The 27538-nt window shown below is 42.9% G+C and overlaps 2 protein-coding genes across 2 annotated transcripts; one reads left to right on the forward strand and one right to left on the reverse strand.

Annotated features, from left to right (window-relative positions):
• Positions 1 to 6135: 6135 nt before the first annotated feature.
• SAP30 (Sin3A associated protein 30) lies at positions 6136 to 13177 on the forward strand. Its single transcript, XM_059471002.1, has 4 exons — positions 6136 to 6721; positions 7964 to 8086; positions 10705 to 10803; positions 12844 to 13177. Exons 1-4 carry the CDS (start codon positions 6413 to 6415, stop codon positions 12964 to 12966), a joined length of 654 nt encoding a protein of 217 aa, XP_059326985.1. The 5' UTR covers positions 6136 to 6412; the 3' UTR covers positions 12967 to 13177.
• Positions 13178 to 15065: 1888 nt separating this feature from the next.
• Positions 15066 to 22949, reverse strand: SCRG1 (stimulator of chondrogenesis 1). Its single transcript, XM_059471003.1, has 3 exons — positions 22914 to 22949; positions 18098 to 18363; positions 15066 to 16558 (listed from the first exon to the last, which is right to left on the reverse strand). Exons 2-3 carry the CDS (start codon positions 18334 to 18336, stop codon positions 16504 to 16506), a joined length of 294 nt encoding a protein of 97 aa, XP_059326986.1. The 5' UTR covers positions 18337 to 18363; positions 22914 to 22949; the 3' UTR covers positions 15066 to 16503.
• Between the last annotated feature and the right edge of the window lie 4589 nt (positions 22950 to 27538).

Below are 27538 nucleotides of genomic sequence, written 5' to 3' on the forward strand. Positions count from 1 at the left end.
CTAAGCTGTAAGAAAAAGGGTTGGACTGCATCTGACCCTGGAGGTATGACATCCAGTGAGGAGATGCAAAGAGGTTGTAGTAACAGTCCAGCTTCTGAACAGTCATGTTTGACAGTAGCTGCTGGAGCTTGCTGCTGCCAGAATGAAGTCCCTGTCAACCCACGGTGACTTACAAATATTGACTAACCAGAATGCTTTGTTTGTTCCTTTGTCCAATCTAAGGAACTCTTTCCTTCTGTGGTCATGTGGGCTAGAAACTTGAACTGAGGCTGAACCCGCCAGCAGGATGTGTTTGCTATGTCACTGCAGCTCTAAACTCTTCTGGGGAAGAGAATAGTGGGAGCTGACAAGGCTGTGTGTCCTGCGCTGCAAGAGGAAGGAGCCAGCAGAGATAAGCAGGTTTGGCTGGTAACAACCAAGCACCTCGTCAGCACTGTGATGTTCATCACCATACTGGTCTTTGTCTTGCATTCAGACAGTGGAAAAGCTTAAATTCATTTCAATGGGTCTCATTAAACTTCAATGGGTCTCAAGTGTTGGTCATGCATTATTGTTCATGTAGACATTGTTGGGAGAATAATTTATTCTGTTACTTCTGGCAACTAGTGCTGTGATGTGTGTCATAGAAATGACCACAGGATACACAGGTGATCTGAGACTAGAAAGAAAACACTGATGAAGTTTTGAAATTGTTGATTGAATCATCAGCCTCATTTTTAGTCACGGTTCCCATGGGATATTCCAGCACCTGATGATATAAATGTATCATTTCCTTAGCACCCCATTGCATACCCTACCCTATACTGCTAAAGAACTTTACAGTATCAGGGGAGGTTGAGTTTGTTGGAATATAATCTTATCTGTATCTTTTATCCAGAAGGAACTCTGCAGGAGGTCAGGAAAGCATTTAAACCCCAAATGCACTTGTAATTTTACTAATTTATTTTTATGAAAGTGTCTGCATTAGTACCAGACTATGTTGTTTTTACTGAGGGAATCCAAGTATCTGACTGATGGTTTGATGGAAGAAGTGTTCACCTGCTCCCAAGAGGCACTTAAAACCAGCTGTTAAATTCAACTAGAGCTAAGTCAGACCTAGAGATGGTTATAACTGTACTGCAAAGACAAGGGCACTCAAAGAGGCTCTTAAGGCTGCAGAACTTTCCTGTTTTCCTTTCTGTAAAATGAATATGTATCAGAAGAGGATATGGTGGTGTAACAGAGCCCTGTAGACTCTAGGATCCTCTGACAAAACCTGAAATCTGAAGATAGTGTAGTATGTGTTATACAAAGCAAGAGGTCCAAGCCATTGTCAAATCTGAATTCCTATAACAAGAAAACAGTAGCTCACAAAATGCAAGGCTGTAGCACAGAGTACAGTATGTGCAGTGCTTTTTGTGGCATCAAGAGTGCATTAGAGACCAGCAAAATTTACTGAAAAGATATGACAGTTTATCTTACATGGAAAAAAATCTGAGCAAGTTTTTTATTTCATTTCAAAGGATTGAAGAATAATTCTTAAGCACTATACTACATTGGTCTATTACTAGTAGTTAAATTTTTATTGCATTACACAAAACCTCTGGGGGCGATACTTTTCCACAATATGTTTCAGATAGCTGCTTTATATTTCTGAAGAGCATAAGTGATGATTTAATGGAGTCTCTTTCTAACTGTGCAATCTCATATAATATGAAGCAAAATGTTAATCAAAGCAACCTGGATGAACAGGAGATGAGTGACTGTGAAATAAGCCGATAGAGGTGCTTGGGTTGAGTGGAGGCTTCTGAGGAGGAGGAGGGGTGTTGAAACTGAGGGGTACCTAAGGCAAAGCTGGAGGTTGGCTCCTTTGCTTCTGTGTGGTCATTGTACTTGAACTTCCTCTCCTAACACATCCTTCATTGTTTAAGTCCACTAACAAATAATTTGTCAAGTACATTTAACAAAGAACATAACATTATTTTTGCACATAAGAACGATGCCTTCTACCAGAAGATCCTCCCATGCTTCCTGTAACTAATAGCTTATTATGAAAGAGAATTTGCACAAACCATTACAAAATTTTAAAGCTCTTACAGTACATGGGTTTAATAGTTTTAATCCTAAATTATTCTTAAAACAAAATGTGTAGTTTTGGACCTTCTTTACTGCTTTAAATCTTTAAATAAAAGCTTTTGTTATATATACTCTTTCATACATCTTGAGTTTCCATTGTACAAGGCCAAATGCCTATAAAAAAAAGACTGGCTTCAGCTGGATTCAGACCTGGAGATAACTCTGGTTAAAGTTATGATTCTTTTTTCTATTACTGTACTTCTTGAACCATATACAATGAGGTCTATGTGTACTAATACAGATTATGTTTTGTTATACAATTAATTATGTGAAATCATACTTTACTATCCTAGCCTAAAATATGTAAAGAAGTAAAAAAAATTGTCTGTAGGCAAGTTCCAATATTCCTATGCTTTGGGTCTATGCTTTAACAAATTCGGGCAATAAATTAGAAGCAGAGCAAGAGGCAGTAGCAGGTTAGGTGGTGCTGGAGTGGGAAAAGAAAATAAGATATTAAAAAAATCAGGAAAAAAGAAAAAATAAAAAAAATAGCACTTGTTTCTGGTAAGGAAGGAGAGATTTGGTCAGTGTTCTTTATCACAGCCTATGAATGCTTGCTTATCAAGTAGATTGTTTTTTTTATTAAAATGACGAGGGTGTGTCATGGAATTTGCAGAATTTTTCAAGTGTTTTAAAGGAATCTTTTTTCACTGAAGTAGTTATAATACATACCAAATAAAATGTGTATTTGCTGAGAAAAATGTCTACCAATAGTTTTCCTTATTATTCCTTTTGCCAACAGGATAATTTCAGGTGCTGAACACAAGTGCATGAACGTACCCTTGGACTTCAAGTGAATGGTACCTGCTGGGGAAGGAATCATCCTCCCCAGCTGAACTTTTTGCCATGGAAATGCATACAAAGTTGCAAGAGCCACATTTATCTTCCAGGAGTGATCACCAGCAATGTGCTTGCAATATATCCAAGGTGATGTATCTGATTATCATTCTTTTCTCTCAAATTACAAAACACATCAATCAAAAGCTAACAGGAGCTGGGACATATGGCATCTCAGAGAAGAACAAGCTGCTGGGCTCCCACCTGTGCCTGGCCTGCCTCGGTGCCAGGAGGGGCCACTGAGTCCCGCTGACTTCAGAGCCTTGGAGTTGTGAATCCAGACTTTTTGGGATGCTGTAGCTCCTGCTCTTTCTGCATGTCACTCACAAGTCATCCATGCTGTGTTCTTGGCACCCCCAAGGGATACAGATTACTGCTGCCTTCTGTACTAGTCAGCTCTGCTGTGAGTACTAGTGACATGTCATGTACAGGATAGTTGGTTTGGAGCTCCTGTTTCCTTTGAACTGATTTAATTTTTGAAGTTTAATCAGTATATGGTTGCAATACTACACGTTTTTGTGTTAATTTAAAATTTGTCCCATACATGCTTTATTTATATCTGAATACTTACGGTACCCAGTACTACAGTTTATGTTAAAAAATTGTAATTTTAGACAATATACTCCACAATGATTTTTGTTTTCATTTCATGTAGCCCAAGCTTCATGAAGGTTTGCAAATCCATTTTGTAGTAAGTAAGCTTCATACTGTGATAAGCCCATGTAGCTGCAGCTCTTTGTATTTTTCATCCCACATGTGATGCAAGATTAAAAGTAACATGATTTCTTTGTAACTGTATGCAGGCATTCCTACCAAATGAGGTGGTCACACAGTCCTGCCCTCCTACTGCACCATCCTGAGTGCTGGGGCATCTTGCAACTGAGCAGGAAAGTCCAAACGATTTTTCTTGCTGCTAGCCTAGTTGTAACCCAACAGAGTTTGCTGTGCAGCCACAGCAATGTTTTTATGGGCACAAAGAGGCACAGGTGTGAAAATGAGCAGCTTACAGCAGAAACAGAACCATCTTTCTAAGTCCCACGACTCTCTTATTGTGACCTAATCATGAAACTATGATACTACTTTACTTGAAATTACTTATAAATTAGCATCTTGGCAAGCACGGCTGGGTAACATAATCAGGCTTTTAACTGCTCCCAAACTGTACAAAGAGGATCAGAAACATTTAAAATGCACAAGTGATCTTTCCATCAAACCAAACAACAACAGCCAGGCCCAGATAGACATATTTTATGCTCAGAGTAAGGTCAAATCCATCTGGAAAAAAACCCAAAAACCAAAAGAACCTCAAAAGACATAGTCCAAGAGTCTAGAAATTGCTATTCATGACCCAGATTTCCACTGAAGAATTCCTGGAACTCACCCTTGTCCCACTTTTCCCAGATTTTAACGTCTACTATGATTGTTATTGGGGTTTTTGTTCTTTTTTATCTTAACATTATTACAGTTTTCAAAAGTTTGAAGTCACAAGGAACTCAAAACGTCAGTTAAACTTTTGCTGCCTGAGATTGCTCAGCAGCAGAGCGTGGAAATAACCTAGGTATTATACAGTCTTCAACTTGGCTGACAACAAAGCAGAGCTCAGTATTTTTTCCACCTCTTCTCCTATTCCCTTTGCTAATCACTGAAACGTGTCCCGTGGATAGCTGCTGTGACTTTAGCTCAGCGCAGCTTCAGTTACTGTATCCTTCATTCAGCTGCGGCTGTGGGACCGACCCTTATTCTCTAATACCAGGTTACGCAATCAGATTAAGGAGCCATCTGCAGCACAAACTGAAACTGCTCTATAATCGTGTTCCCGGCTCAGGCAGAACTCTGGCTTACGCAGGATCTGTGTCTCCTTGAATTATTCACCAGCCTCCCTGCTACTTCTCTCCTTCAAGTTGGAAATGCACAGCAAGCGATACGGTCAAATATTTCAGCGATTAAATCATTGCGCTTTGAGCACGCTCAGCTCAGATGCCGCTTCTGAGATTTAAGGGAATATTTGCGGTAGTTCAAAGGGAAAGCAAAACCTCTCCCTTCCTTGTGCCTCCTTTGAATGTGCTTGAAAGGACAGTAGATCAGAGCTTGCTGCTTTTGCCACTCTGCTGTCAATAGCTGAATTGTTAAATGATTTAATGCCAACGCATCTCTTACGTAGCTTTGTAAAGCCTCAAAACTAAAAATACCTGCTTTTGTCAAGTATTCTCAGAGCGTCTATTTTACCTTGTCGTGTGCACAGCAAGGTCTTGCTTGGTTCATCGTTAGCGAAAATAATTCTGCATTCTCAAGGGTTTTCAGTTGTTACAGTCACCTTTACCAACAAAAAATCCTTTTAAATGGATTTTTTAACTGGAAACTCTCACTCTAAGTCGCCTTTGTTTTCAGAGGGTTTTGCACAGGAACACAGGACGGAGCCCTGACTACGCGTGTTGTAAAATCAGCTCTAACAAAGGCCGGAGCTCCGTTGGTTTTCCGCCGATAGACGCAGAGCCGGCGGCTGCGCTGCGGCTCCCGCGGAGCTGCCTCCCGCAGCGGGGCGGCAGGAGCCCCGCACAGAGCCCGCCCGTCCTCTCGGGCAGCGGCAGCCGCTGCCGGCCATGGCCGACAGTCAGCGGGAAAGAAAGGAGCCAGGGAAGGAAGAGGCCGAGAGGGAAGGCAGGAGACAGACGGTCCGGAACGAGCAGCCCGAGCAGTGCCGGCTGCGGCTAGAACACTACAGCGAGAACAAGTGAACAGGGGCAGCCGCTGCGGCACAACGAGGCGCCGCGAGAGGCGGCGGAGGCCGCCGGCCCCGCGTCGCTTCTCTAGGAGCGCGGGTACGCTCTCGGCCGTGCCGTCGGCAGCTCCGACCCGCGACACCCTCCGGGGCCGCCCTTCCACATTCACATCCCACGGCGGAGGCGCGGGAAGGGAGAAAAAGAGAGCTTGACGCGCGGGACTTTGCAGCGGGCCCAGCCTGCAGACCGGGAGGCAGAGGGAGCGGAGCGCGGCGCGGGTAAAGCAGCGGCTGCCGCAGCGCGTCCTGCCCCCGGCGGTGCCCGGGCCGCGCTCCCGCCGCCGCGCGGTGCCCCGGGCAGGGACTGCGCTTCCCGTGGGGCCGCGCGCGGCAGCCGGCATGCGCGGCGGGGCGGGGCGGGGCGGGGCGGCAGGTTGCTGTTGTTACATAGGAAACAGCTGAAGAGTCTCCACATGACAGGGGGGGAAGGAGGAAGTGGGGCGGCCCGCGGGGCTCTGCCGCTGCCGCTCCGGTAGTCGCGGGGCTCGGCCGGCCGCTGCTGGCGGGAGGGTCCTTCCCGCGACGCGTGGGCTGACCGCCCTGCAGGGCAGGCTTGCGCCCCGGTGCCGCCGCTGAAGCGAGGCAGGCAGGGAGCGGGGAGCCCCCCGCCGGGCCGCGGCGCCTCGCCGGGGAAGTTTGGTGCGGGGCGGGATCCCGCCGGCCGCGGCGGTGGCGCCGGGTATGAACGGCTTCGCCCCCGAGGAGGTGACCCAGCGCGGGGCAGACCCCGCCGCCGCGCCGGTGGTGGGCAATGCGGGCTCCGCCGTGGAGGTGCCGCCGCCGCCAGCGCCGCCGGGGCTGGGTCCGGCCGCCGTCGCCGCCGCGGGCTCGGCGGGCGGCGGGTGCGCGGGCGGCCCCGGGGCCGGGCAGCTGTGCTGCCTGCGGGAGGAGGGGGAGCGATGCGGCCGCACCGCCGGCAACGCCAGCTTCAGCAAGCGCATCCAGAAGAGTATTTCGCAGAAGAAGGTGAAGATCGAGCTGGACAAGAGCGTAAGTCCGCGAGGGGGGGACGCGCCAGGGCAGCCGGCGGGGCGGGCGGACAAAAGCGGCCGGTTGGTCGCTGCGTCTGTGTCTTAGTTGGCCGGGGGACTTTTAATCAAGTTTAGTGGGGAAGGAGGGGTGTTTGGCGGCGGGGAAGTGTTCGTTTCCCCTTCCCAGCTCTTTTCGGTGGCATGGCCGAGTTTGGCTGGCGCGGCAGGAGCGCTGGCTGAAAGTCCCTCCGGGCGGGGGACAGCGCCCGCCTTTCCTGCCTGCCCCTGGGGTCCCCTCTAGCCCCAGGAGCCCGGGCACCGACTGCGTGTGCCCCGCTGTAGCGGAGCGGGCTGAGCGTGGCCGGGAAGCACCGCTGCCGGCCGGAGCGGAGCGCAGCCTGCATGGCTCCGGCGCGCTAGTTTGTCTGTGCTGCTGGCGAGGGCCGCGCTCGCCGCCCCGCCTCGTGTTGCGGCGCCGCGCGTCTCCTGCCGTGCCGCTCCATCTTCCGCTCGGCAGCCATCGGGCCCCGCGCTGCGCGGCACGGCTCGGCCGGGCAGGGCGGGGGCCGGCCGCCTTCCTGCGGGCCGGGTTGCCCGGGAGCCGGGGCAGCGCCCGCCCTCGCCGGTGCCGCGGGAGGGGAGGGCAAGGCGGGCTGCAGCGTGGGGCGGCCGGCGGGAGCGCCCTGCGCCGGCCGGGGCTGCGTGTTCCCCCAGAGACCCCGGCCCCGCTGTGCAGCCCGTCCCCAACGCTGCCCCGTGCTCTCTTCTGCACTCAAAACACGCGGACCTGGGGATTCCGGGCAGCCCCGGGCCCAGATCTGCCAAAGCGTGCAGATCCCCACGAAAGGGAAACTTGTTAAAAAGAAAGAAAGTAAAAATAAGTGTGTTGCGTGACCACGCCGGGTAGCGGAAGTAAAACAAGGAGGGGCGGATATAGCTGGGGAAATGAGAGCCTCTCTCAGCCCTGCAGAGAACGCGGAGAGTTGTTTTTTGTTTGCGTGCTGCCCGGCCCCGCGGTGCGATGCGCGGCCGGAGGGAGGGAAGGAGGGCGGGCTGTGCTGCGTGGCTCCACAGCCTGGCACTGCTGCATCGGCCCATTGCAGCAGTGCAGCGCGCTCTCCCTTTAGAAGAAGCCGGTAAAAAAGCTTCCTCAACCCAGTTTAAGTGGCTGTGAGTGCTCAGCATTGTCTGTCTTCGTGCACTCTAGTCTGGGGGATACACTCCGTGGGTTTGATTGAAAGATGCCGTTTTATTCTTCTAGGCAAGACATCTGTACATTTGTGACTTCCACAAAAATTTAATTCAGAGTGTGAGAAATAGAAGAAAGAGGAAAGGCAGCGATGATGATGGTGATTCACCAGTGCAAGACATCGACACTCCAGAGGTAGCTAAACAGTTGTTTGGGGTTTTTCGAGTTACCGTGTTAAGCTTCTTAATGACACCGAGTCTGCACCAACACCACCCTCCCACTTTTACAGCTTATCTTGCATGTGGGAAAGGGAAGATCTTTGATTTGCATTGTTCTTAATACAACAGAATTTACCTGAGTTTTGTGGAATGTTTTGTGATTAAATGGTGCAGAGTACAATGAACAAGAGTCTCTATTTTTAAGTGTCTGATGGTTCTCTCAGAAATCTACTGTTTCCAGCTTCCTCCTCCTTGGCGCTCAAGCTCTTATGTTTTACAGGAGCTCACAACCTGAAGGGAATTGCACATAATGCTTGGGATATAAATGCTTCTCTGTTCTGTCCCTGTTGTGCTAAATGTATTGCAGATGGTTCTTGGCAATTATTCCATTGCCCTAGTCACTTTAAAGATGAGAGTTTAATGATGGCAGCTTTGTTTCTGCCCCGCTGTGGGGGGAAGAGCCATTTGGGGAGCTCTGCTGTGAAGGAGTGGAGTAGAGAAATACCGTGGCTTTTCAACCTATTTTCTCCCCTGCACATCAGTGAAATCTGACCCATTAAAATAAGGGAACTAAAGCATCCAACTTTTTTCATGGTATAATGGGTCAGTCTTTAACATAAGGCTCTCTTTTTCTTACACGTGCTCTGGGTTATTTTTGCTACAACGTTGCTTAGCAGGTGCTCCACAGTGTTAATTTTGAGCAGAGGCTGTTATGCCTACGTGGTCCCTTCTGAGAGGGATTGTTTAAACATTCTTCAGAAATTGCTCTGTAAGTGTTAATTTAATGGCATCCTTACGGTCAGCATCTGCAGATAACAGCAAGTAAGCAGGAAACTTTGTTCAGGAATCTGTGCCCGAGGCTCCAGTCTGGAGGCTCTGGCTAAGAGGATTTTAGGAGATTGCAAGTAGTTTGATGCTGGGTGGTGTTGTCTGTCTGTTAAATATCTGGGATTGTTTCTTGGAAAGTTCTGTCTAAAGCTAGTGCTATGAGTGACTTCAGGTAGCTCTCCGACACTGTGTCATTGCAGCTCTCCTGGAAGCCTGTTTTGTTTCCTTATGCCAGGATTATAAAACATGTCACAACTGATGGATATCTCCAGATAAGAAAACAAGCTTTTTTTTCCCTTAACAGTAGTATTACAAAAAAGAAAACTGGGAACTGTTTTTGAGGAGTGTCAGCTGGCTGTTTGGACAAGGGCAGTATGTTCATTCCTTGTAATTCCGGTATGCCTTAGATACTTGTTTGCCCTTGACCACCTTTATTTTCAATTATTACCCAGTTTGCTAAGGAAAAAAGTGTCATTCTTCTGAAGAGTTGTAAGGCTCTCCTGCTCCATCTCAGTCATGCCCATCTTTACTGGTTGGAAACGATTCCTACAGGAGGAAAAGAAACTCCTGCAGTACTGGTAGCTTCTGGGGTTTGGTGAAAAGCTGCTGCTCGTCCTTTGCGTGATGCTGCAAGGGTGGCTACCCCACTGTGGCTTGGGAATGGTAATTTAATGCCATGTAAACTTTAGAAACACTAAGGGATACCATCCTTTATCTTGCAAGGTGACCTCACTTCAGGCCTGGCCAGGTTGCCAAGTGTGCAGTAGCACTGCTGTTCTAAGTGTTCTGCAGTGAGGCTGTTAAATGAATTTAAAGCAAAGGTGAATGCCTTCATCAATCTTTAATGCAGTGAGTTTGGAGAATACTTCTGTAATTGCAACTGACCTAATAGAATTTCTCACTCAGCCTGCTTTCTGAGCCTGCTCTCCCACTCAGTCATCTGATTAAGCTCTCTTAGGTTGTCAGGGAGGATGGGAAGGGTAAGCTGTTGCTGGGAGAAGTGACTGATCAGAGTACACAGGATTCAAAACTGACAGAGTACTGGATTAAGGCTGTGTATTTGTATCCCTGAGAGGACTCTGTGTAATTCTCTCAACTGCTGAATGACATTGAGAAAGAATTTTGGACGTTTATGCCCATGCACATAACTCCTGCATATTGCTTGTGTAGCAGGGATACATTTGGAGAGCAAGACCAGTTGTTTTCTTTCGTCACCTAAAGACAAGAATACTTGTGCATTCTGGACTCTGTCCTGATTCTAATATGTGCTCTTTCATGGTGCAGATATCTTTCATGGTGCATGGTGTCTTGTATGAAATCTTCATAAGATTTAATGGCTTAAATTACAGTACAGGGTAATGAAATAATGGCTGAATATACAGTATAGATGCTGATCCTCCTTTGGATTAGCATTTTTATAGATGTTATATAAAAGTTGCTATTGGGCTTGTGTTATCGTGCTGGAAGTAGGAAGGAAACAAAATTCCAGAATGGATGCAAATACAATAGTGAATTCAAAATAACGTCCACAGCTAAAGGGAGGTAGAGGCATGCTCAGTAACAACAAAACACTCTTAAACTGAGCTGGGCTATTTTCCTTTCTGCTGGAAGGTTTGTTTTTTGTCAAAATGACATCTGCTGAGCTGACTGTTTACACTTGTGTATCTGTGATTTTCCAAAATGCTTTTGCGAGACGAACTGTTAATGACTGAATTTTTTTCAGTTATATTAGATTGTTTTCTTCCCCTTCCCCCTCTTTTCTTCTAGGTTGATTTATATCAGTTACAAGTAAACACGCTTCGAAGGTACAAAAGACACTTCAAGCTACAGACCAGACCGGGCCTTAACAAAGCACAGCTTGTTGAAGTATGTATGAGTGTTTCCCATAATAGAAAATGCAACTTGCTGTGGCATGTGGTTTTCTATGCACTGTGATCCTTGCATAAAGTGCCTATATAATCTGGATTTTAAGAGAACAAAAGGGAGCTGCTTATCTAGCTTCCTTCATTGGCCACAGCTCCTGAGCTAAGTAAATCAAAAGTAAAAGCTCTTTCCAGAGGAGGGACTCTCATCTTCCAAAAGGAGTGTGTGCTGCTTGTAAACACAGTGTTAAGCTGGAGCAGTAAGATGGTCTTCATGCCCCTGAATGTCATAGAATCATGGGTTTATTCTGTCTGTGCATCAATCATAGCTTCACCTGAAATGTCCTGCTGGAAAGAACTAGAAACTGAGAGCTGTCAGTGAGGTTCCGGTGAAGTTCAGACTTTGCTTTAAAAAGCTAGTTACTGCAAACGTAGGTTTCTGTATGTGTAAAGTACAGAAGCCTGAAAAAACATGCTTCTGCTGATAATTAATTCTGTTAAAACCACTGGAATCTGCTGTCAGAAAACTGGAATTACATGGAATTTACTGTTTCCAAAAGTGCTGAAGCTGCATGTCAGTGCAGCTGTATGATAGCATCTTTGCTTTGCATGAGTGCTGTTTTATAGGAATTCTTCAGTGCTGCAAAGGTGCAGTCACAGCACATTGATGTAAATAAGTGGAAGGGCTGGTGATCTTAACAGGAAGGTATAGCTACTGATTTTTCACTTTTGTGCAGTGATACGTTCAGCTGTATGTAAGTGCAGACACTGTTTTCATCTCTCCTTAATCTGTGTGGATTAAAAACAAGGCTCTTAAAGGTGTGGGTGATCTCAAGGCTGAACTGTAAAGGAATAGCCCTGCTGCCACTAAGTGTGAGAATGCAAAATCAGTCTTCCGTTTTCTTATATCTAGGTTAGCTCTTGAGTTAGAAGGACTGTGAATTGAAAAATCACAGGCAGTTTTTGTTCTGCACAACTGGTGTTTCGCAGGGTCTGCTATAGGTACCTCTCATAGGATACTTGCACTGGGTTATTCCAGTGGTGCATGGTGTGCATGGGCAAAGCTGTTCTGCCACATGCTTGATTTGACTGACCTGCAGGTATTTGTGAGCTGTAGCCACAGAGCTTCCTTAATACACAGTACATTTGATTCCTTGCAATCTGTCCCAACAGACCATGGACACTGCTCTAGCTGTTACTGGAAGTTCTCATCAAATTACTGTGTCAAACTGCTTCTCTGTGAATGCTTTTGGGGTAGAGTTTAGAAAGTTTCCGAATTTTTTAGTTAGGCTGAACATTTATCCATTTATCCCACACATATCCTGTGGTGCTTAAGTGAGCAGTCCCATGTTTTTCACTTCATCCTTTTAATCTACCAGTCTGGCAAAGAGCCAGAGAACAGATTCAGTTACAATATTTTGCAACTTTCTTTTAAAGCCGGTGTTTATTTTGATGAAGGGAAAGACTGATGAAATGACAAGTGATTCAAGAACTGCTTACGGATTGTTGTATTTCAATGGTTACAGCATGGTGAATTTTCATTAATAGCTTTGTTTTGAAGTGCTGAATGTTCAGTTATAAATTTCTGGTAATTCTTGTGTTGTGTTAAGTGTTTCTGTATGTGATTTGATGCAGACACCACCTCCCAAGTTGAGTGGAGAGCAGTAGCCTCTCATAATTGTACTGTCACTGTTGATATTCTGTAGTGATTATCTGTTATATTCAAGCTCTAACTAAACAAATGTAATGGTAGTCCCTTGATTGTTCTGATAGCTTTGAGGGTTTTTTTTCCCCTGAAAAAATTCTCAGCTTTTTACTTTGGAAATTAGGGGTACAATCTCCTACATTTAGTTCACAGTTATCAGTAAAATAGTTCCTGTTTACCTTTTTATGACTACTGAAGACTTCTGAAGAGAGGCAGAATTTCCTTTTTTGTAAATTCTTAATCAGTCTTTTAAACTTGAATGTAGTACATTTAAATACGAATCTTCAGTTTATGCATGTAAGAGTGATTATTTAATTTCCTTGCATTCTTCCTTTATAGATAATTGGCTGCCACTTTAGGACAATTCCAGTGAATGAAAAGGACACCTTAACATACTTCATCTACTCAGTGAAGAATGACAAGAACAAACCAGATCTAAAGATGGATAGTGGGATTCATTAGGCAGAAAAGGTTGGGACTGAGACTCAGGCTGCAAATGAAAAGACTGAGGTTTTGTTGATATGCAAAAGCTTTCTTTGTAACTTTTTCTCCTGAGAGAGTTTGTCTGTTTTTTTTTTTCATAACCTTGCTGATTTGTTTGAAAACCATCCCTTATGAAACAAATTTCCTCAGCAAAAGTATTTTAAATAAATATCACTGATATTGTTGCTCAGATGGGTGTGTCTGTAATTTTAATGAGTTGGACTCGATCCTGACAGGTCCCATCCAGCTCAGCATATTCTGCGATTCTATGATACTTGTACCTAATAGTTAAGCTTTAATGAACTATGTAATAATATTAAAATATTTTTCAATTGAAACGTGCCAAGGATATATTTATAAGTGTGCCTCAAGTGCTTATGATGCAATGCCTTTAAAAAAAACAACTGTAGCAGACTTGGCAATAAGTTCTTTTTCCTAAGGTAAAAGGTTTTAAGTGCCAGTTCTGTTCTTAGCTGGGCAGAAATGGCTGAGTAACAAATTTTTCCCCCTTTGGAAACAAGTATTGGAGGATTTTTTGATTTGTTTATTCATTGTGTCATTGCTGAGATACGTGCTTCCAAGCACTGAGGCCTTCCTGCTCCTATATTAAAATGGAAAAAAATGCAGCTCTTGAATTTCAAAGCTGTAAGTACAGATGAAGAGACTGCTGCAGCTTGCTGTGCTGAGAAATCCTTTGACTCGGTAAGAAATCCTTTACCTGCTGACTTCTCCATTTGTCTGCATGGACTGCTGCTAAGAACTTAATTGGAGAATGAGAGCTGAGCCTGTGTGGGGTCAATACAGCCTCTTCTAACAGGCACACTGCTTCTTTTCCATTGCATGGATTAGCTCAGGCCTGTCTAAAAGGAATAACCCCCTCTCAATAAACCCAGAACCCATGGTAGCTTATGGAGAATAATATCCAGCAATACTTAGGCTTTTAATTGATTGTCTTAGAAATCTCTGATGTTGAAGATGGTATTATGAATGACTTCTTGTATTGCAACTATTTTGTCAATCTAAATGTGTGGTGTATGGAAAATTATTTCTTTCTACTTAAGCATGTAGGATGAATGAACAGCTGAGGGAAAATAGTTTTTATCTTAAAACTGAGGAGGACATGGCTTCAGCTGGTCCAGTTAGCATTCATTGCAACTCCCAACCTTATCAGATGTTTATAAGCTTTTCCTTAATTTGGGAAAAATAAGAAAGCAGTATGTCTGTGATCTAATCTGCTTGATGTTAATCTTTCGAGTTTTTTTGTAAATTACTACTCTGCAGGCATCACTACAACTAAGATGCTTCACTTTGCTTTTTTTGACCTGTGAGGCTTGCATAGAACTGAATGATGATAAACCCTAACCTCAGACTGGCTGCTTTCCCAATGGTGTGATTTCTTTCACTTGTACTGCTTTATCTATTTCCACAACACAGTTCTGCAGTGCTGGCCTAAGTTCAGGACAGTGATATCTAGCTAGTGACAGCTAAAATTGCTGCTTCTTTGAAGATATGTTTTCATGGCCATTTCACTATAGGGACTGTCAATTTGTTTACTAAATGTCCTTTGAACACTTTCAAGCTTCTTACCTTCAAAGTGCAAATTGCATAAAAAGCCAGGGAACCTAGTCATGGATAGGACATCCAAAGGATAAAGAGTTTTGTTCTGAATGCATGACAGGGTTGAATGTTCTCACCTAGGCCTGGCAGGACCTGTAGATGAAATTGTGTGAGGGAAGGAAGAGTAGGGAAAGAAACAAAAGCAAGTTTCTATTTGTCAGTTTTAAAGTAGTAACTTAAGCGACTCTATCTTGCTGCCTGTGGAAAGTGGCAAAGTTGTGGATTGTGGATTTTCCAGGAGTCTTGGAAGAAATTTTAACTGAAAGCCACCAACTTTAGTACCCAGCCTTGTATCTACCTTAACATTTTTTGCTACAGCTGTTTGCCAAGCTGTGAATGCCAGGCATATACAACATGATTCTTGTAGAAACTAGATGGCACAAACAACAGAAGTTTACCTACGCTAGAAGCTTGTAGAGGACTTTACACAAGAGCACATACCATAAGTTTTTGGGTTTTTTTTTTTTTTTTGCAGAGCACTGACTTTGGATATTTTCACTGGGTTGCCAGAGTTATGGGGTTTATTTTACTATCAACTGATTATTTGGTAGGAAGCCCAAATTATTCTGCTTGAATAATTACACAAATGAGGCTTAAAAAGCCTGGTGACAAACTGTTAAACAGTCAGTAGGGCAAAAATAGTACACACAGATTTACTTTATTATTGGCTGTGTATAATCACCCCCTGCCCCAGTATCCAACCCTCGTTTACTAACAAGAACAGTCATGGTGATCTTTTATACTGACACGCGAAGGAAGCATGGTAAGCTGGTGATAGCAGTTTGGGCCAAGGTCTAAGGGTATTGGGTGAACAGTGCAAGTACATTTTTTGGGTAGATGACTGCACAGTTCCTTCAGTGCTGCACACTTTCCATGGGACTGGCTTGATAGCTAAAGAGTTTATTTGTGTAAAGCAGCAAGTCAGGCTTGCTGCCTGTAAGCCTGGCTTGTTCAGGTGACTGCTTAAAATTATGTGGTCACCTCTCAACACCTGCCAATACAGATTGCCATATAATGGTCAAAATTTATCTCTCTGTATCTATCTCATAGATCACAATACCTCTTAAATATTAAGATGATTATCTCTGTGTTTTCTGTAGCTATTGCCTTACAGGGCTAGCCTAAAAAGGCCAGCATTTTAACTTGCTTTGGAGTACTGTATTTCAAACAGAGCTTGAATAAAAAATATATTGTTCTAATATTTTTAAACATTCACTGCTAAGATTAAGCAATTTAAGGGTTTAGAGATTGCACAGTCAAGGCAGGTGACCAGGTAGACACAAGACCCAAGTGTGCTTTAGTACTGTTGATGTCAATTTTTACTCTTTTTTTTTTTTTATTTCAGTGAAATACTTTCAGATATGGAAGTACAGGCCTTTTGTATGTGCATGTATTTTAAGATGCCTTAAGAGAACATGGGAGCTTTACTTCAGAAGTGCTGGGGATTGAGTGGCTTCAGCTTAAAATGGCATTAAAAGTGTGATGGCAATAATGGAATAGGAAGCTGCACTGCCATAAGTTGCTGTGAGAGTCATGTTCCTAACAACATGAAGGCTTAGGCTTGAAGTTTATTTGTCCAAACTAACTAAGGATATTGTGCTGAGTAAGAAGAGTTATGCTTTTTGCTGGGGTATGCAATATTAGGATACATTAAGAGCTTGTACAGTCTGTTAAACCATGGAAATGGCTTTATGGAAATTAGGTCAGCTACCAGATTAGAAAAGAAAATTTCTTAGGTATTTGATACTCTATAAAGGAAATTCTTTTTACAGTATAAAATGAGGCAATGGCTTGTGATTAGAAAGGAAGGTTTTTTGTTGGTGTAGTTTTGTTTTACCCTTAAAAACATGATTACATGATGGTAGAATGATGTCTGTTATCTTCACTTGCAGACTCAAATCATTGACTGTTGCAGGGGATCACAAAAGATATCTTTGGTCCAAAGAAAATATCCCTGAAAGATAGGATCACATATTTAAACAATTAGATCACTGGTTTATTAGAGCTTTAATATGACATGCATTTCCCACTGTGGATATTTTTTAGCATGTATCATGATATATGTGGGATTACTGTGTTTGTGGGATGTCCTTCCAGCAATGCAAATGCAGCTGCAGGTCTGGATGAAGATCCTGCATTTCTACCTCTGCCAGCCTGCTGTGGGAGCAATGGCCAAACCTTCATTGGCTGAATGGGTGGCAGAGCTCCACCCTGGTATTTTAACTTTAAGAAAATAAACTTACTGAATAGGTTATATTATCAAAATAAAGGACTTTGGCATGTGCACACATACTGTTTTAGTGCAGTTTGTCCTGAGAGCACAGATAAAAGCAGGTCTTGTGTACCTCAGGGTGATGGAAGGAGTATTTTCTTCCATATTTTTATCAAAGGAAGAGGCTTTACTATGCTGCTCAAGGGTTGAAGCTAGAGACCCAAAGTGTGATTCAGGGTGAGGACACCATATCTGGTTTTAGGGAAAGTGAAAGATGAAAATCTTACTTAAACCCTGCTCTCAGTTTGAAGTTTTTATCTTTAGAAGTCTTTCCCGTTTGATTCAACTTGAGTCCCCTACAGGAGTGCTGAAAAGTTGTCCTTGTTGGATTTTAGGAGACTTGAGAAATGAGTATTAAGAGGAGCATATATAAAAAAATAATTTTTGCTTGCATATATAATGCCATCACAATATGGTGCCTCTGAAGTATTAGTAAATTTTGAACTGTTGATATTTCTAATCCAAATTTACTGAAGAAAAGATGTTGCTGAAGAGCTGAATGAAATAACACCTCTTGATACATTTTATTACCTAAAACCAGTATGGGCTGATGGTGTTTCTTTAACTCAGTAATGTTCTTTCTATATAACAGCAACAAAAACCAAAATTCAGTGAGAACTTCACTGTTCAACTTTGTCGGCAGTGCAAGGAAGCCAGGGAGGTGTTGGTGTTCTTGGGCTCAATCTTTGCTTTGCCTTATACAAGTGTATGTGAACCCCTGTGCCCCTCTTTTGTTTTTTCTGCTTTAACAGCTATTTTTACAGAATTACTTGTTCAGCTTATGTGCATGCAGTTTAGAATAGCAATACAGTTCTCTTCCATGGAGCAGGAACCAAATAGGATTTTTTTTGTGGTCCTGAAAACTTCTTCGTTGTAAAATGCTCAGAATAAGTGTTTGATGTAGTTATTCTTAGTTTGGATCAAACAGAGGACTCAAAAGTTGGGTGATTCAAATGCCGAATTCCCTGTTAATAGGACGGGAAGGTTTACAAAATATGCTAAGCAAGTCCTAGGTGAGCCCCTGAAAAACAAATCCTCAAAACTGACAGTAACAGAAAATTGGCTATATCTTGATATCATTTCAAACCATTTGAAGTGAGGAATTGCTTTAAAATGATAGCCTATTCTGCGTATGGAAACTGATGGAAATAAAAATGATGGAAACATAACACGCAGTTGTGAAGAACTATGTGAGTTTACATGAAATGAGCGTGATCTTACTTCGGGCAGCAGAGCAGTTCATTCAGGTTGCAGTAGCAGATGACCTGGCAGCCCTTCCCTTCCCAGAAGTGGTGTGGCAGAGCATCGTGGACGTGCCGGAGGCTGTCCGTGCCCGCGGGGACGCTGTGGCAGCCGTGCTCCCGGAGGAGCCGCTTGTGGCACGAGTGGCGCTGGGCAGGCACCGCGGGGGCACCCGGCACCGAGCTCAGCACCAGCAGCAGCACCCAGAGCATCTTCATGCTGGCCAGGCTTCCCACAGCAGGGTGCTAAAGAGAAACAGGTATGTGACACACTATTGCTGCTGAACAGGGCTCTTTCCCTCGTTTGCTTCCTGCCTTGCGTTTCTCTTTCCTATGAAGTTTCGGTCATTTGAGCCTGAGTGCTGGAGAGTGTACTCTCCTAGGAGGTAAATAATATTGCAGCAGAATTGATATTCATTACTTTCTGTACAACCTTGGGAATCCTTTCATTGCCAATTGAAGCTTCTGATGCTGGCAATTTTGTTGTTTCTTTGGCCTCTCGCCTTGAGAAAATTGCTTTGAGCTGGCTGTGTTTTTTTGGCGATGTAAGTGATTGTATCGATTGCTACCAAACCAGGGGGAAATGTCTGGCTGGGTGTCCTTGCCTCCCTGGCCACCTTGCCTGTCAAAACAAGAGTCACTCACATAAAATAAATAGCATCCTTCCCCATCAGAGTTGTAGAAAACCTTTTTGCTGATTGAATCCTGTGTCATGGGCTGCATGAGAAGCTGAGGCATTACGCAGTGTCTGCAGTGGTGCCACGTGCTGCTGTCCTGGCCTCTGGTATCATACAGCACTAAGGAGAATCTTCCTTATTGGGTTTCTTTAGTACTGCAGACTGCTTAGTTGAGTCTTGCTACTGGAGGTCATTGTGGTTTAACTGGCTTTTTAAAAGGTGGGATAAATTATCCCTTGCAAAACTCTCCTGCTAGCCACTAGGCTTTCCAATGTTTTGTTTAATGTGGGCTCTGCTGTTCTGTGCTGCCCTGCACAGTCTGACCATGCCACAAAGCTTTGGATCCTTGAACTTGCATTCACTTTCAAAATAGGCTTTTGAACAATATTTCAGCTGAATTTTTATTGATATTAGGAGAGTGGGTTTTTTACCTTTCCTTATGCTCAAACAAAACGGACCTGTTATCTTAACTGAATTTAAACAGGAATTCTGCTCAGAAAATTAAAATAAAGAATGACCAGCTCTGCCCAGCACTCTCCCTGTATACTCATTTTTCTTGTGTAAGACTTAAGGAAGACTTTGCTGTCCTTCATCTTGTTGGCACTCTGGAACTGGTGCTCTGACACAATGTTATGGGCCAGCTCTGGTCTTCATTGTGGGGCTGAAGATTAGAATGGCCTAACCCAAAAATAATGTGTAAGACAACATCTGATCAAAGACTATGAAGGTGCAAGACAATATCTAATCAAAGACTATCAAAGGTGAAGTTAAGATGGTAGAGCTATTATCTAGATAAGGAAAAAAATGCCAGCTGTAGATGTGACTATAATATGAATTACTTTGTAAAAAATGTTGAGATCACCCTTGAAAAACAAACAGTAAAATTTTAAATATATAAATCTACAGTATTTTTTAGTCATTTTTCTCAGGTAGTTTTCTTGCCACTATAGCTATCTTATCTTCCATTTCTTCAGCCAATGAATAAAATGTAAGAAAATCTGGAAATTGAAATTCATATTAGGGATAAAATGCAAAAACTCAAAGCTTTTTGGTTATTTATTTTTATATTTAAACTTGGGTTTTTTTGAACATCAGTAGCAAAATAAAACATTAAAAAGTGGCCAATATATTAAGGAACATGAGTGAAGTGAGAATAAGCTCTTCTGGGGCTTTTTTTGGCTTCTGTTGTAGAAGCAAAATTCATTGAATAATTCCTTTTAGTTTCCATGAACTTGTATGGGAACTCTTAGTAGAAGACTCCTATAAACTACTAGTTATGGAGCCTTGGGGATCTATTTTTAATTACCTCAGAGTGCAGTATTGAATTACATATTGTCTTTATTAGTTTTAGACTTCAAAACTACTACTCAAATAAAGTAAACATTGCCTGGTGTTTTTTAGACTTGAGTGTAGAATCTGTATTATTATATTCATGGGTTTATTTTGTAGGAGTATAAACACTTAAGTTATGAGGGCTTTGCTCAGAGAAGTCTAATGCGTAAAGAGAAAAAATTATTGATACTATACCTAGATAAATGCCAGTGTCAGGGAGTAAAATTTAATCTTCTGTTCAAATAGTTTGGCTTAATTATTTAAGTATTTAATGGAAGAAAATTTCCATGAAAGAGAAAATTAGGAAGCCGGGGGTTTATGCCTTTGCTTCCTCTGATTGAATTATTCTGTGCTCTTCTACTGAGGATGAGGCATTCATGATACCTTGCTCTTGTGAATTTTTTTAAATTTCTAATAATTCTGGTGATCTTTCCCTACCTGGAGTTCAACTTAAATGCTCATTTGACTCTGTTGCCAGCTGCCTACCTCCTCAAAATTTGTAGGAATTCACTTCTTGAAAAATAGGCACATTCATCCTGAAAATAGGTGCATTCTCTGTACTCTGTCAAACTGCAAGATTCAAAAATCATGGCCTACATTTTAAAGGTGATTTTTAAGGTAACTCACTACTTGCCATTTAATAAAAATAATAGGATATTGCTGTAGTGTGTCATCAGAAGATTTTCTATGGGTGGGTGCCAAAATCAGTATTAGCTAAGTCAACATGCAGGACAGCTATGGATAGACAGCTCCTCTGACCAGTTATGCATTTTACCAATTATAAACATTGTTATTATTCAGAAAAAAATATTATAATTTTGTTTCTGCTTAAATATTTCCTCTGGGTTTGTTTTTGTTTTTTGTTTTTTGTTTGTTTTTTTTTTTTTGTAGATCATAACCAAACAGAAACTTTTTGTGAAAAGGCCTTTCTTCAAAAGGGTATTTGTTTCCTGGGGGAGCGCAGTCCCTATTTGCAGATGAAGGATTGCCAAGGAGCTCAGTGTTCCATCAGCTCCCTGCACAGGATCGATGCAGACCTTTCAGATGCAGCATCTCTCTCTGACACACTGCTGCAACTTCTTTTCCTGAGTGCTGCTGAACAGATGTTGGAGTGTCACTGATTGCCTGGGTGAAGAACAGAGCTAGTATGTGCATGTTTATTTCAAAATGACTGTCAAAGGCATTGTCTGCTGTTGCATAGCACAGAAGATAGGCTTTTCTCATAAAACAAGTCAGGAAAATTCAATGAACGAATCCAATCACTAATGTGGCTCAGAGACTCGTTCATTGCCAGCAAGAATCCTCTTAAAGTCCTTTATTTTATAAAGCCTTCTGAAAAGATAGCAATGCCAGGCATGCTAAGCCTGACCAGCTTGCTCTATCAAGATTTTATCATTTCAAATTCTAGCAGGAGTAGAGCCATATAAAAATACCGAAAATGAGCTCCTTGTATTTGCAAAAATTCTTTTCATTTAATTATTTTGATTATTTTGACGTGGTGTAAGTAAGATTTAACACCAAATGCACCTGGGAATACAAGTGCTTTGAAATACTTTGGAGCTTTTCCTAGAGGAAAATGGTTAGTTTGGGAATATGCATGATGAGTCAGGAATTAGTGCTGTCTTTGCTTGTTCAGCTGAGAGTGTTTGCAGGATCTTGCCAGGCAATTTGGCACCATCTAATCTTTGGATCCGCTAGATGCAGAGGTAATCACACTGAAGAGAAAACCCCAAGTCTCAGCCTCCTTGTCCAAGAACAGCAGGGTAATAGTTCATGGAAGTGATGTCCTTTAAAGGTCACACAGTATCAGTAGGAGCTCAGGTGTTAGAAAGAGAGAAAACTGAGAAATGGCACAAAATGTGTGTTTCAGCACTTCTAGAGATCCTGCGTGGTTGGGAAAACAGAAATATTTTTAGGTGGGTCCATCAACCATTAAAAATATCAATCCTTCATTAAATATATCATTCTTTCCCCCTTAAATAGGTTGTATTTCTAGTTGCCTAATGCTGAAAACAAGAAATACATTAATGTGTACACTTTTGGTGTATGTTCTTTTCCAGTTTGTCCAGTGGCGTGTGCCAGGTTAACAAGTTGCACTTCAAAAGCATATATATATTAAAATTGTTTCACTTATTCAAAATGAAATGTATTTTGGTGTTTATTTATTTGTCAAATTTGCCTTTCACAAGCACCTGTAAAATGCCGAGTATTTAGTATTTAGGTGTTAGTGCTTGATAGTTAGGTTTATTAGTGCATTACTAAAAAATCATTACACAAGAACTGCATAATTGATAATATTGTGAAGGATTTTTTTCCATTAAAAGAAATTGTTACATCTATTTTGCTTGAACAGTTGGTGCACTGTAAGGACAGCAGCTATTCCACTGAGAACGAATTCCTTGAATTACTGCTTTGTAATTGTCATCAATACCATGATTCTTTCCAGAAACTGAGTTCTCATGAAACCTCAGTTAGTTTTCTTTAAGACAGCCATTCATTGTGAAGACACCTCTCTCCATATTATATTGAGCACTGGGAGGCAATATAGTATATTTAGTGACTTCAGATGTTCGTATGGAGTATCCAACCTTGAAGAAAAGCAAGATAGTAAAAGAATTATTTTGATCTGGATCCCAGCCATGCAACTGCCTTGAACGGTACCTGCTGCCTGCAATATAACAGCTTCTCCCAAATCTTCTTCTGCATGTTCCCATATGTATTTCTAATTCTGTAATCTGTAACTAGAAGGAGCAGGTAGACAAGGATAATTGCAGTAGCAAAACGTACCTTAATCTTCTGGTTCACTCCCTTCCACGTTCTTGGCAGCTGTATCCTGTGAGATGTGCCCAGAGAGAGCTAGAGCTGGGATGAGAGGAGGGAGGGAGGGCTGATGGGAGACGCTGTACAAACAGCCCTTTGTTTGTCCTTACTCTGCCTGTGAGTGACGAGCGCTGTTCTCCAGCAGTGGGTCACAGCATGGGCTCCTCTCTCAGTCACTGCCAGCCCAGTCTTGGGGCAAAAATGTAACACACCCCTTCCAGCAGGAAACAGGTAATTCGTATAGGCTCTGATGCAAAGGTGTCTCCTCAAAGAGCAAAGCAGGACAAGAGAATAACACCCAGGACAAGAGAAGAGGAAAGATTCTGTGGAATACCTGTGTCTTGCTTCTGGAGTGTGATCAGGCTGGGGGAAATGGGAAGGAACATTTTTCTGGGGTTGTGCAGCCAGAAAAACATGGTTTCTATGCAGGTGTACTATTTTGCATTTGGTGGACAAGAACAGACCTACTCAACAACCTCATGCAGTGCTTTAAGTTTTGATTTTGGGATCCTTTCAAGTTTTCTGAAAATGACATAATAAAAAAAACCCCTTGATTATTTTAACCAGATTTCTAGTACAGCATGCTCAATGATGCCACGTATCAAGTTCTTTGCTGAACAATGTTTAATCAAGAGGTAAAGCATTACATTGAAGAGTATTTCAGAGGAAGTTATTTTAGACTAATTTCAGATTAATCAAATTATCTGGTACCATAAAAACAAGAATCTTAAATGGAATTGAAATATTATGTACTAATGAGAAAATAGTCTTGAGGGTGAAGCATGTGTCCTCATATTTCTCTTGCAATTTATCTCTTGTTCTACTGCAGCCATCCTGGACCTATTTTACCATGGGAATAGAGAAGGATGATTGTTGAGCTGTAATTCTTATATTTCTCTTGTGCGTGTTGTTTTGATTCTGATGTTATGTTGTAAGAGTTTAGTTTTCTCTGTCTGTTGGTCTGCTTCCAGTACAGAGGTTTGTTAGGAGTGCAAAAAGGTGCCCCAGCTCAGCTGGCTCAGTTTACAATCTGATGTCTTGGTGCTTGTTCAGCTTGATTTATTGGTGGTTGCTCACCCTCCTTCAGAAGTGAGGCCTCTGTAAGTGCACGTCCCATGTTCTGCTGCCTCAGCAAAGGGAATGGGTAAATGGCACACCTATTTAGAAGCAAACCTTTGGAAACTGAGCCTGCCTGCTCATGGTGCTCCCATCCAGCAGCGTGCTCCCCCTCTGTGCTGGAGATGGGCAGCTGGGATGGAGGAGCAAGGTGCATGGCTGTGCCTCTGCCTCTGGTTAGAAACGTGAGGAAGGACATTTGTGCCGCTGTGGTTACACGAACATGGCACCTTAAAGGGGAGGGAGGAGATAGCTGCAGGCAGCAGCTGTCAGAGCAGGACAGCCTTGCCTTTCCAGGGTGACAAAATGCCTGCTGCTGCCTCTGCCTTGCTCCAGAAATTCCTCCCTGGTGCAGAGCGTGGCCCCAGCGTTCCGTGCCCTAAATGAGATGACGGTGATGCCTGCGGGAGTACGCGGTGTTCCAGGGCAGCCTTGGCCGTGGGAGCAAGCAGGGAACAGGCTGGGAGCCTGCTGGGCAAGCACAGCAGCAGGGATAAAACTTGGAGAAGGGAGAGAGAGCATAGCGTGCCGAAGCTCTGGATTTGAATGCCTTTTTAGTTACTTGCAAATAAATTCTGGTCTGGATAATTTGAAGTTTTTGTCAGAAGGTGTAATAAAAGTGTGTTAGGATTATTAACTTGCTTTCTTTTTAAGTTTTCTTGTGTTTTCCAGGGAACATATGTGTTTTCAGAACATTTTTTCAGAGCCCTGTCTGGACAGCAGTCCAGTGAGCTGGCAGTTTTGTCTGTAAATTGGAGTATGTGAGGGATAGTTTTCTTCAGGAGATGTCTTGCTGCATTTTGAGAAAAGACAGTTCAAACAAAGTTGGTGTTTGGCTGGTAATTTTTTTTTTTTTTTTTTGCTCTCCTCCATAGTTCCATGTATGATATTTTCAGTCACTGAAAACTTCCAGGAAGGAGAGGAAGTTTTCTCCCTTGTGATGCTGCTACGGAGTAGAGACTGAGAAGCAAAGTGGGATCTGGAGGAAGTGAAAGTTTTGAGGAATTTCATCAGTGAAATGCAACCCAAAAGGAAGTCACTATGACTGCTGTAAAACAGCTCTTTAAGGAGTTAAAAGTGGGGTGTGGGAAATGATTGGAAGGGCTGGGGAGCCTGCACTGGGAGAAAGTGCATAGCAGTACTTCCAGATCTTGCCTTCTTTCCCTTTCTCCTCTTTGCCCCTGACCCACTGCCCTGAATATCTGTTTCTCTGCTGCCTGTCTCACTCCTTGTCTCTCCAGCCCTGAAGGCCTTTTCTTCATTCTCAGTTTCCTTGGGCCTTTCTGCCCAGCCCCACATCCCGGTGGGCTCAGCAGCCGGTGTCTGGCACAGGCTGGCAGGGCGCCAGCTCTGACAGAGGGCCATTGAAAACTGCAGCAGCCTTTTTGTTCCCTGCCATGGCATCTGGGATCTACAGGAGAACCAGAAGGAAATCTTGCTTTTTCACCCTCCTTCATCTGTGCAGAGAGAGAAATCCTGAGCTGTGTTTGACTCATTTTATTTGGAGACAATCTTTTAGATGTACACGTATCCCTGTTTGTGTCTGGAGAGCTATGGCATTATTAGAGGTAGGATGCAAAGCAGAGCTCCTTTGGGGTTTTTTTTCCTCTTCCCCAGGCTGAAGTCAGTGAGAAGTGATGGCCCATGAGGAGGCAGTGGCAGATGGAGGCAGGAGGGGGTGTGACAAGGTAGCAGCAGCAATCTGTAAGAGAGAAGTAGTTTTCAAAGGAGAATGGCCCCTGGTAGGGTGAGACAGAAGAAAGAAAAGGCAGCATTAAAATTCAGCTGCAAAAGCATGGCTGTCTCTGACATGTAGCATTATTCTAGACTAAGTTTGTGTAACATGCCCTGGGAAAATGATATTTTTCTCCTTTTTTTCTTTTATTTTTAAGTACTCAGTGCACTCTAAAATGTGCTTTGCATTTTTAACGTGAACCACACAGGTTTAGCTTTTTGCTGTCAATGAAAACCACTTTGCATCTTATTTGTATCCTTGATACCAACACTAAGCTCTTTTCAGGCTGACAGTGAGAAATAGCAGTGCATCTCCACTCACAGTAAATCTCCTTAAAAGATACCACTTTACCTTTGAGTTAATTGGCTCATTCATACATAGAGCTCATATGAGGAGATCTGTAAGGAGCCCCAGAACCTGATTTTGGCAGATGATGCAGTCTAAAACTGTACTTGAAGATTATAAAGGAATATATGTATTGTAGGGATGCATAAATGGAGACATAATGCCAGTGGTAATGACAGTGCCAGCAGAGCTAAGATATTAACTGCTGTCACCATTTGTTACAGACCACAGCGGGTTAGGGACCTGGGATTTTATCATCAGCACAATGGGCTGTTAAGAAAAGATAAAAGTCTTATGTGTTCATTTTGCAAATATACATAAGTGTAAAACGAATGTATCTCACGTTACACCCCTCATGTCACATTTTTCATGACTCAAATTTTATTATATCGGTCAGAAAAAGTAATTGGAAGCTGTTCTTGCGCTTTTATTTTGTGTAATTTTTTTCATTTGTTCACTTGTTTTTTTCTTTTATTTTAAAGAAAGTGTGCTGTTAAATACTCTACAATTGCCTTTGCAATTCTTGCATCTGATAATTTGTTTTATACCTTGTACTTGCATTAGCTTGGGGGATTCACCTGAGTTTTCTGGAACACCTTCATTGTTTGTTCTGTACTTCTTGTTCATCCAGCATTTCTTCTATTTCATGCCTTTGTTTTTGGGCACTGCATTACTTCCAGCTGCTGTTTTCTGCAAAACCCCTTTGTTTCCTCTCTCTCTTTCTGATTTTTGGCTTACTGGTTTTACTGTCAGTTTTCACAACTTTTTTTCTGCAGGTTGCAATCTGTGCTTGGTTAAAATGGAAACCCAAAGTACTGGGCTATCAAAGGCATTTTTAGTGTATTTCCTCAGATCAATGGCCTCTTGGCATGCTCAGGCTGTTGCTGGTTTTTTCTCTGAAGGCAAAGAGGATGCAGTATACTCAGAACCTGCTGATGTAATGAAGCATTAATTTCAGACAGGCCAAATGAGTCAATGTTTTAAGCGTGTATATAGAAAGTTTGGTGTCTCAAGCTGGCAAATGAGTCTGAATGTGTTATTGAAAAATGATTTTTAATTGAGAGACTATGCCCAGCCATCACAGATATTGTTCGTGTGATGTCTAGAAATCCATGCCTGCATGGATGAGCCAGCAGTGGACCCTTGCAGAAAAGAAAGCCAACAGTACCCTGGCAAGAGGAGGAGTGCTGTCAGCAAGCTGGGGTGGTGATCCTTCTCCTCTTCACTGGTCAGACACACGCTGAGTGCTGAGTCCAGATCTGAGTGAGCTAGTGTGAAAGGAATGTGGATGAACTGGAGGGAAACCAGTGAAGGGCCACAAAGGTGATTGAGGGACTGGAGCATCTATTGTACAAAGCCTGTGGTAGAGCTGGGAGTCTTCAGCCTGGAGAAAGGA

The sequence above is a fragment of the Ammospiza nelsoni genome, chromosome 4, assembly GCF_027579445.1.
Source record: "Ammospiza nelsoni isolate bAmmNel1 chromosome 4, bAmmNel1.pri, whole genome shotgun sequence".
Taxonomy (NCBI): Eukaryota; Metazoa; Chordata; class Aves; order Passeriformes; family Passerellidae; genus Ammospiza; species Ammospiza nelsoni.